The following is an 11,338-nucleotide window of genomic DNA, read 5'->3' on the forward strand; positions in this document are numbered from 1 at the left end:
GATAATCGTTTTTTTGTGCCCTCCTATTGGGAAAAATTCGGTTTATATGTTCCTTATTTAATTTGTAATATTACTATTAGAGTCGTAGTATGAACACTCGGTAACAAACGTTCCCACTGCGACGGCGCATACAGAATTTTATTGCTTTTGACGTGGATTTTTGACTTCTGGGAAGGGATAATTTTTTCTGCGCTCTCCTTGTGGTAAAAATTCGGCTTAGATCTGCTTCAATCGATTCTTACGTATTGTAAATCGTAATATTGTTATAAAATATCTTAATATGAACGCTAGATAATCGAGCGTTTTCACTGCGACGGCACGATTTCATTGCTTTTGACGTCGTTTCTAAATAGGGACCCATTTGAATTTGGCTAGAAAAATTCATGTTGTAATGAAATGGAAATATAAAAATACGATCACTTACTAGCCAACTATTGCCCCCCCCCCCTAGAAAAAGCTGAAATGACGTCTCTGTATGTACCACCTGACTTACCTCACACAATGTTATGCTTCTTAGAATAAAGTTGGAATAAGAAAATAAATATGAGTTTATCTCGTTAGTTAATCAGAACCTTCTAAGTAATAATATATCTTTGGGAGTAGATAGATAAATTACTTCGATATGATCATAAAAATATAAACATTCTCATGGATACAATTTAATAGCAACTATTTACAATAGCAGGGATAGAATTTGCTTTATAATAATAAAAAGTTTGTTATTAAAAAAAAATACATTGAGTTGTACTGTACTGTATCTAATAACTTAGCTAAATAAATATATAAAATAAATAATTAATTACGCATAGCGCACGATCCGCATTTCCTCTCGGTGCGTCTCATTCGTGCGGAGCACTGGCGTCCACAAGGGTCAATCAGTCTGATAACGTCGCTAATGCGCTTGACACAAAATAATAATTGGCACTTGCATATTTATCAAATATATTCCTACAAGTAAACAATCTATCAAGAGATGAACATCGCTAAAAAGATAATGAGAATAATTAAGGTGAAGCAATTCAAGCGAATATGAAAAAACTCAAAGAATCAGCTTTTAAAAAATAAGTTATCCATCATTTAGTGTCGAGTTATATAGGTCAGGATGTAGGAAGATAAATACTATCCTTAACAAATCCATTTTAAGTGTTTTCTTAGTCAAAACCGTCAACCCGAAAGTACTAAGTGGGTCTTAAGATGTTAATTTTGGATTCGGAAAGTTTCCGCCGACCCATTGTTGTCCAATCTAAGCAGGGTGGATCACGTTATATGCGGGAAGCTCACTCGCTCGTTTCAGACCGCGTCTAATCCTTCAGAGCTAACAGAGATGCACACGTGGCAAAGGGTGTCATTCTCTCATTACACGTAGCCGCGGGAGGCTTTCTAATCTCCAAATGGAGAGTCTTTCATTTCTTTCGGGTCATGTTTGCCGGTTGAAAGTGCAAAGTCTAACTATTCTTCCTTTTTTTGCGCTTTAGTCCTACTCGTTTTTCTGCACGCTATGAAAAGAGTGCATTTTTTGCAATATTCGTTACAAAGCTGCGCTCGTGTGAACTGGTGCAGCTTTTGATAGTTGAAAATCGTTGTACTTGAATCGGTCCTTGTAGAAACGGCGAAGTAACAGTATCCATACATGCAATAACTTACATTCGTATTCGCAAACATCTAGTAATCAATTTTTAAATAAAAAAAAGTTTTTATGAATATTTTGTTCAGATATACATCAAAGGACAAGATATGGTGTATTTATGCTTAAGCGCGTTGGGCGACTGGATTACCCCTGATGTAGATAATTATTTATATAATCTTAAAAATCCAAGTTTTTATTATTAAATCAAATTCACATGTGTTTTATTATATTTTTTAAAAGTAGGTCAGATAATCGTTACTACTTCTAGTCGGAGAGAAGTCGTAGGAACGCAGATTTGGATTTAACGAAATTTTTATCGATAAGTCATCCCTTATCTCGTCGCACAATATTAGGTTACTGCAAAAGGTTTTTAAAAAGTCCGTAAAACTAATTGAAAAGACAAATGATAAGGGCATTTATTATTATTTTTTATTTCTTCATAAATAAATTACAATCCCAACAAAACTTAATTTCAATATATCTCATTCAAAATACTAGACTTCTATTTCATGGTGCTAAATTACGCTTTGTCAAGCTCTTGAAAATAGACGACTACTATAGCTATTAACTCAACATTTGTCTTAAACCTCTTTTCACCAAGGAATATTTTGTGTTATGTGAACATTGTTAGCCAAAACTAGTGAATATGGAACATAATATACAAATTGGTAGCGAAAATAATAATTATTTTGGGCGAAACGTTGTCGCGATGAAAATTCTTTTCTTTGTTTTTTATCAATGGCGGTTCATAACTTGTTAAGGGCATAATATTATAACTAATGATTGCTAAACTGTTTTCAAAAAATCACCAAAAAGGGGTGCTATTTAACAGAGAATTATTTTAAGAGCTTTAGCATTTGAATAAATACTTTGTTCCATAAAACTAATTTTTTATGAATTATAATAAGAAATGAGCATTAAATAAATGCATAGATTGAGCAACATTCTATTTGTAGTGCGCATTAAAATATATTAACTGCATTAGCGTTTCGTTAGTGTAGCGAACGACCGAAGTTAAGTAGGATTGGGCGTGGTGAGTACTCGGATGGGTGACCGTTTATGGAATAGTTTTGAAATAATCTTTAATCTGAGTTTATTATAATAAAATATAGTCCAAATTAAATGAGCATATATAAAAAAATGCGCATTTTTTGTAAGCATTTTATGCGAATTAAAAAAATATACTGAGTTTTCTACCGCTTTCTTCTGGATTTGCTTCTATGGTATGCAACATGTTTTGTGCTTCAGTCGAGTTCACTGGTAAAAAAAAAAGTTTTTGTTGATTTTTTTTAGAGGGGAATGAAAAATATTCTTTGCATTTTGAAATACATATGTAATATGTGTATTTATATATTTGAAATATATGTAATATGGTGTAAACTGTGATGTACAAAAGGATCTGGTGAAATAAATCGAAAATGGCTTCAAAAACAAGCAGTCAAGTTATTATACATTGTAATGTGCATTGGGTCTGAAAAGGTTATTGAAAATATATCAATCTTAATTAAATGAAAATATTTAAAAAACCACCATTGACTGGCCAACTTATGCCCCCCACCCTCTGTAAAAAGCTAAAATGACGTCCATGAGCAGCATTTTCATTCGTAGATTTGAGACTGCCGGTGCTCAGTGAGCACCTCTTTGTCCTTTTAATAACATAATACTATGTAGCTTTTATGAGCTGTATGGAACTTCACTATATTTTTAACGTTGAACCTTCCAGTTGACAATGCGTCAGACAATGAGAGCATAGCCGGAGACGAGCATCCTCAGCACCACGCTAACGGAGGTCTAAACTTCTCGGCGAACGATAATCACAACCTGGACGCGGCCAGCGTGAAAGGAACGCCGGTTACCGAAACGAGCTTATCCACTAACTACAATAGCCTAGGACGTAACGACGACTGTTGGAGCAGAGTCGGCTCCGCTGCCAACAGTCGTCCATCCTCGGTCGCCTCCGACTATGCGGGCTCCATCGGGAAAAAGCATTGGGTTGATATTATTACAGGTAAGCTTGATTAAAATTAGCTTTCAGTGGCATTTCACAGCCGACTTTTTATTTACATTTATTACTTTCAGTTCCTTTAATGATGGCATACGTAACTCGGTACGTCTTCGGAACTGATAAACTACGACCAAATTCTTTTGAAGTTAGAGGCCTTAACGGAGCATCGACTGGAGTAATACATTGTGATGATTTAGCTATAATGACACAATGGCTCAAGCTTATTACTGATAATATAGTTGGACTAACAAATTTACAAGTAATTATCGTTCGGGTTTTCATGAATTATTATAGCCAGTTTAATAAAGTAGACATTCTTTTGCAGATTTTGGGACCCTTTTTTATATGCTGTATTAATATTTGTTTATATAAATTTTCAGACTAAATTGTATAATAGGAATTTCGCCGCCGGTGAAAGAATAGAATATATGGGATGGGTCCATGAAGGAATTCTCAATAATAATCAACCATGGCAAACATATAAACCCAGATTTTTAACCCTCAAAGGAACAGACGTCATGCTTTTTGATACTCCACCAGTGAGTTATATGTTTCTTAAAAATAAAATAAAAGTAAATAACATATTTTAATATATTTTTAATTTTTAGATCAATGTAGCTGGACTGTCGAAATGTCCATATGTGCTGAAAGTGTACCAAACGATGTTTCGAGTCGTAAAAGAAAGCGAAAACGTCGACTGGAGACAGCACTGCTTCTTGGTACAAGCTTCAGGAGCAGCTGGTCCTCGTTATCTCAGCGTTGAAACTCGTCAGGAACTTTTACGTATTGAGAGCGCTTGGACAGCAGCGATTTTAACATCTGTCATAAAGTTGGGGGTAAATAATAACAAGTATTCACTTTAGGATATCTGATTTAAGCAGATAGATAATAAATTAATATTAAAATATAAAAAATTGTAAATAATGTTTGTTGTCTTTATAAGTTGAGTTTAAAAATTTTGAAAAAATTTCTGACCTATGACATTTGACAGTAATTTATTATGTGAAGTCTAAAATTAAAAAGGTAGAATAGTTTTAAAGATATTGTTCAATTTCCGTATTTTTAATTCTAAAAAAATATTTTTACTTAAGTACAAATATCTCCAGTTCTAGTTAGGTATTTTATATCAAGTTAAAGATAATTAAATTTATTATTAACCGGCTATACAACACTTTCCAAACAGAATGTTGGTTTAAGCACTATATATGAATTTATCGACGATTTTGGATCATTAGGAAAATTGAAGTAAAAATTTTTGGTTGTACTATGAATTACACAAAAAAATGTTTAGTCCTGGCTTCTTCACATTCTATCGAAACATTTTATCGAAAACAGGCGTGAAGATGTCTTTAAAGATTAATTTTATGCACTCTCATTTGAATTTCTTCCCTGATAATCTTGGCGATGAAAGTGTGGCGACCACACAAATAGGTCCAGATTTAAAAGGGTAATTGTCTCATTGTTGATGACCGTGACCAAAAACGTTCATTCATTAACAATGAGACAAATATCATGGCACAAGAGGGATTTCTTTTGACACAAGAATCCCTTTTGTGACAAAACGGTACGGACGACGCAATAAATCACCACATCGCAAACCCTTTATGAAGAATTCGAAAGTCTGGACAATCAAAAAACTTGCTTTCGAAAATGCAACATCCGATTTCTCGAGTTCCAAGAAGCGACTGCAGCGATTGGCTAGAAGACCGGTGCACATTCGCGATTGGCCAGCAAGCGTGCAACCCCTAAAGGATATAAGCCCAGACTCCGAGAAGGAGAAGGTAGATGGTCTGAGATACGAGTTGGGTGGAGGCACTATACGAGACAGCCAGAGACGCAAAGGATCTACCAGCAGCCATCCAGAGGAACCAGCCACGCGCCCTCACCGACAGACCAGAAGATAATTCCTGGAACTCCCGAACTACCAGCCGTTCGAAGAGTCACATCTGACACTCAGCGCACGCAGCCACAAGAGCTTAGAGCATCATCTACGGCCATCACCACCTATGCCACCTTCACCTTCATCGCGCGAAACGTCACGCCGTAATCGTCCATATGTCACATGTAAATATCACTTCATAAAAAAGTCCATTTAGATTCACACAAGAGTCTCATTGGCCGCGAGGTCAACCACCCCTAGGGCTACGCCCCCTAAAAAAGTGATGAACACTACGAACTTTTTTGTCATGGAATGTCGCTATCAAGGATTTTGCTGCTTAACTGCTTATTTTCTTTATAATAAATCGAGCTTCAAAATACAATAAGAAACCGGGACTGAAAATTTGTCTTTGTGTAAGTCACAGTACAATTAAATTTTTTTCTTAAATTTTGCTACAAATGATCTAAAATCGTCGATAAATTCATAAATAGTTCCTAAACCGATGCTCTAATTCAAAAATGTTGTACAGACGGTTAATTGGAAATTCAATCACCTTTAATTTGGTATAACATATTTGCAATCAGCCAACTAGAACCGGAGATGTTTTCAATAAAGTAAAAACATTTTTTTTCAAAATGAAAAATACGGAAATTCAGCAATATCTTAATTTTTGACTTTTCGGATCCAGCACGCGATTTTACAAAATGGATGTTCGGCTTTGGTATTTGAAGCATTTGTTACTTTATTATTTATAGTTTAGAGTATCAGGTTGAACTCAAGATTCAAGTGACTGCTTAACTGAACTCGATCGGAAGGTCAATATAAAAGCTGCTGTTTTCTCATTCATCTAACGGTCATCTTGGTTGATTTGGTGTAGTTTGTGTGAACTCTTATTGCTTGAAGTCAGAGGCGAAGTGGTAGTTCAAGATGAATTTCGGGAGTGATGTATATTCCTCACTAGAATATCTGAAGGAAGTCATTCAGTACCTTTAGAACTGGCATTCAACGTTCATTCCAGTTCACGATGATCTGGCTAACCTTGATAATTCGGAACAAAACCAGACTTTTTGATATTGTCCAATAAAGATTTTGTTAAATTGGCAACGTCGTTGTTAAATATTTAAGCACCGTATCCTTTGTTTATGATTTTTATTCAACTGCTTTTGAAACTGTTAATGCATACCATTTAATGGATGTAAACTTAGACACTCAATATCGTTAAATAAATAAATCAATTAGTTTTAGAAGAGCATTTTAGTAAGTTTTTCTCGACTAATTTCATCGCAATAATTACTGGTGGTTCCGATACATTAGTTCCTGATGTCTAATCTCAAATCGGGCTACTTTGTCTGAAATCCCAGTAAAATTAAATTATTCAAAAGTCACTACTATATTATAGAGTTTTAGGGTACAATTCATTAGTTTCTCTTATTCAGGGCCGTCACTTGCTTGTCAAACACAACAATGTTTTCGAAGATAATTGCGAGGAGCTGGCACAATTCATGTGGGATCATGAATTGTGCCAGCTCAAATGCCAAAAGATATAAATATAAAAGAAAAAACTGTAAAAAGGAGAAATAAGTGCATAACAGAGAGGGAAAGTCTGCGTAATGAAATGAAAGGACAAAAATACGTCACATTGCTATTAACTATTCATAATCCAGAAATGGTAGAAATTGAGAGAAGAGGAGATTCTAAAAAAAATCCAAAACTTGTCAATGATTATAACAATGGGTGGTGTTGACAGAGTTGACCAGGATCTAATTAACTATCCTGTCATCAAAAAGCGCGGGAAAAAATATTATTATAAAATGTGTTTATACCTTCTAGACTCCAAGCAATATGGAACTCGTTAGTTATCTATACAAAGCAGGGAGGTTCAATCATTTGCAATTTAGATTAGATCTCGTGCAACAAATTATAGAAAAATGCGGAATAATACAGCAACATTTAGGGCGTCCATCATCAACACCGCCACCATTACGTTTGATTGGTAGACATTTTGTAGAATATATACCACCTACGGTAAATTAATTTATTTAGATTAAATTAAAGTGCAAAGTTACGATGATTAAATACAATAAAGACAGTGCAAAGTATGCTGCTCACAAAATAATGGAAACGGCAAAGGAATTCGAAAGGAGACAAGATACTATTGTCAAGAATGCGGTGAAGGGTTGTGTATTGAATGTTTCAAAGTATACCATACAAAAAAATTACCTATTATTTTATAATAAAATGTAAAATAAATCTGACAATTTTTGGACACCATCTCTCACCAAAATCCAACAGATAAGTGTTTAATAGCTTCATGAAGTTATTTTATTAATTAGTTGGGTTATATATACATATATTTTATTACTTAAAAGTGTCTCTTTCTAAAGATTGTACTCTAATCTACCACTATTACTTAATGAACGTTAACAGTGTTGCATAGCAATCATTTAGACATACAATAAATCAGGTTGTATTGAACTATAAAATAAAGCTTAGTTTATATATTATTTCAGAAAAAAACATTCACCGTCTCATACGAGGGGCGAACAGCCGGTCTGACGTTGGATTGGGCTTCCGGATTCGCGCTGAACGAAGGAGCTCCCGGAAATCCTCCTCTTTGGTCGTACAGATTTTCCCAACTTAGAGGCTCGAGCGACGATGGTAAATCGAAATTGAAACTGCATTTCCAAGATATAGAAACGAGAGCAATCGAGACAAAGGTAGTTACATAAATACATGCCTATAATAAACTTTTAAATTCAACAATATTTTTTTGTTCAGGAATTGGAATGTCAGATACTACAAAGCTTGCTGTTCTGCATGCACGCGTTTTTGACAGCCAAAGTAGCGTCCGTGGATCCGGCGTTCCTCTCATCCATACAATCGACATAAGCTAATCCATCGAAAATTTCGCACAATTCTTTTATGTATACATCACCGAATATGTTTAGTTTAAGCGTGTTGTTATAATCATAATGTAATATACTAATTTTGTCAGTATTATAAAGGGCATGACGTATATAGATAGTGTGCAGTCCCCAAAGATGGACGTGTATGTGTATATTTTGCAAACGTAACGTTAGTCATAGATTCGCGAATGTAAAATATTAAACTTGGACTTGACTGATTATTTATTCGCAAAGGTGAAACTTACACCGGTTAAGGTTCGGTTAGTGTACGATAACGTCTAAAATAGTTTCGCATTGTTGGAAGCGACGTTATAGAGTTATGCTTGAGCTAAAAGATTTTATAAACGACGAGGAATACGTCGTACCTGTGAACGATGTTAATTTTTCACATTGAAAAACTAACTGAATTTCCATACTGCTCAAAATATTCTCCGTTTATTCGAATAATAATGTGTTTCAATAACTCAAATTAAGAATATCGGGTATTCAAATACTCACCAAGATCTAAATATGAATTGTTTTTTAACGACTATTTTTTAGAGTTCATTTTTTAGACATTCAACAATATTTTCTTCAGATGTACATTTTAGTTGATAATTCAATACCTCGTCTGATATTTATTAGTTTTTTAACTATTATGTATTTTGTAGATAGTTTGATTTTTTTCTCTTATTAGCTCTACTTGAATATTCACTTAAAGTAAGCAAATCCGTTGGGTTATTCTAATAAAACAATGTTAATGTAGAGGCAACTCTTCGTATTCTCCTAAGCCATATTTAAATTGGATCTGGTTGGACGGACAAAATGAAACAGCTGCTTTCTCAATCTGCTAAGTACCATTTTGGTTGATTATTTTGAACCTTTGTTTATTCCAAGTCAGTAGCGAAGTGGTAGTTCTAGGTGAAATGGCGGTAGTAAGTGATTCAGTACAGCAGTGTTGCGACTTATATATCCTTGAGTATTGAGAGTAATCTAACACAGATCTTATAAAATTATTACGGTGTATGTCATCATTCCATGGAATGCTTAATCTGGAGTTTTAATACTTGTTCCCATTGAATTCCTTCGTATTTGGCACTGACCCTTGACTTTGTTTAATTAAGGCCCATAGTTTTTATACAAGTGCTTTAGAACTATTAATGGATATTTTTTAGTTATGAAACAATTCTGTGTATGTTCATTATACACGAGTTAAACAGAAACATCACCGCTGTAGATCGTTGCAAATCAAAAAATATGATTAGATGAAATTTACAAGTGCGTAAAACATCTAATTGCCCTAATCATAACCACATCAGTGTTTCTGAAGATTTAGGTTATTTTCTCCATCGAATCATCTCAACATTGAGAAAAAGGAACGATCCAATTTAAGGCTAAATATATTTGCTGATAATTTTATCCAACAATAGTCAATTTCTAATTTATAAATAATAATATAATCCTTCCGACTTGGAACCCTGAGCTTGTTACCAGTGGAGCTCACACCCAATTTCAATGCTAAATTTAAAAAAATTTTACAGATCACTTATTTCATTAAAATATACATTACCATTTGAAATATGTATTTGAAAATTGTGAAATATATATAAAATACTAGGGGGGAGGGCATTTGAATAATTAGTCCTCGAGCGACAAGTATCCTAGCTACGCTTCTAGTGTCGCAATACTCAGGGCTGGCCCGAGGGGCAGGCAGTACAGGCGATCGCCTGGGACGCTAGATCTTGTGGGGCGCCGTGATACCAAATAAAGGCGCAATATTTACTTAAAATTATCAAACAATATTGTTAAAAAATATAATCTGATATTATTTTTTTGTATACACTACTGTGCACTCTTTAGATTATTTCACGCGTAAAAAATCGCGACGAAAATAAAACTACAAATTCTTAAAATACCCACAATCGCAAAAAAAAAATATGGTGTCAAATATAATATTAAATTACTTTAATTTGAATTATTTTTGCGCTCATGTAATGAGTTAATAAAGTATTAATATGGGGGGGGGGGCGCAAATTTAGTTTTTGCCTGGGGCGCACAATAACCTAGGGCCGGCCCTGGCAATACTTGTAGATGTTGATTTTTACTCCATTGTAAAGCATTATGAAAAAGATTTACAATATATTTTGAAACCCGGATTTTACTGCGATTAAGACTTATTGTTCTATATTTTAGCAGTGATGAACCATAACCACGAATTTGAGGAAACAATGGTTTAAATGAGATCTATGCACTCTTAAATACATAGTATTAATTACCGTCTCGGAGTTAGCAGCTGCCGAACTTCAATCTCAAATAAGCACACGCTATTGTGAATTCGTGAAGATGGCAGGTCCAATATTGCCGAAATATTGAACATTAAAAAAACAAATACTCGCAATTATATATTATCTCAATATTTTTTTATGCAGATTTAATGCATCTTTCTTTTCCGTAAGTTGGATTCCTCCTTTAGACCTTATGCAGAAAATATCTTTCGGCACCTTCTGGAGAATACCTTTAATGCTAATTTAAAAAAATATTGTAATTGAATCGTTTCAAAAGAATTATTATACTTTAGATGTCCAACGGCGTATTTAATATTTGAAGTTGGACTTCCATCAATTCCCAAGGGTATATAAGCTCAAACATATACATAATAAATCATTTCCATTAGGAGTATACTTCCTTTAGATACTTCAGTCGAAGCTTGATACAAGAGTACCTTGGAAGAAACGAGAGTTCAGCCAAATTAGTTACGCTGAAAATTGACAGAGATGACCCTATGATATATACATATGTATAAGAAAAAAACACAGTTTAACAAAACTAGTCTGTATAATTAATCTGCTCCGCGTTAGATCAATCGATTTATAATTTTTATGAGGTTATATTCTTATTATTGTAAAAAAATTAAAAAGCTCTTTTAAAGAGTAAATTTATTG

The 11,338-nt window shown here is 34.1% G+C and overlaps 1 protein-coding gene across 1 annotated transcript in view; it reads left to right on the forward strand.

The window, feature by feature from the left end:
• The window catches only part of Syn2 (Syntrophin-like 2), a 57,605-nt gene extending 47,273 nt beyond the window's left edge, over positions 1 to 10,332 (forward strand). Inside the window, exons 6-11 of the mRNA XM_088185167.1 lie at positions 3,351 to 3,635; positions 3,707 to 3,891; positions 4,013 to 4,171; positions 4,241 to 4,468; positions 8,022 to 8,228; positions 8,290 to 10,332. Coding sequence (XP_088041293.1) covers positions 3,351 to 3,635; positions 3,707 to 3,891; positions 4,013 to 4,171; positions 4,241 to 4,468; positions 8,022 to 8,228; positions 8,290 to 8,400 — 1,175 coding nt within the window. The 3' untranslated portion in view covers positions 8,401 to 10,332. The remainder of the gene's footprint in view (positions 1 to 3,350; positions 3,636 to 3,706; positions 3,892 to 4,012; positions 4,172 to 4,240; positions 4,469 to 8,021; positions 8,229 to 8,289) is intronic.
• Positions 10,333 to 11,338: the final 1,006 nt, after the last annotated feature.

The sequence above is a fragment of the Plectrocnemia conspersa genome, unplaced genomic scaffold (assembly GCF_051122295.1).
Source record: "Plectrocnemia conspersa isolate PC_06_02 unplaced genomic scaffold, ASM5112229v1 ptg000004l, whole genome shotgun sequence".
Lineage (NCBI taxonomy): Eukaryota > Metazoa > Arthropoda > Insecta > Trichoptera > Polycentropodidae > Plectrocnemia > Plectrocnemia conspersa.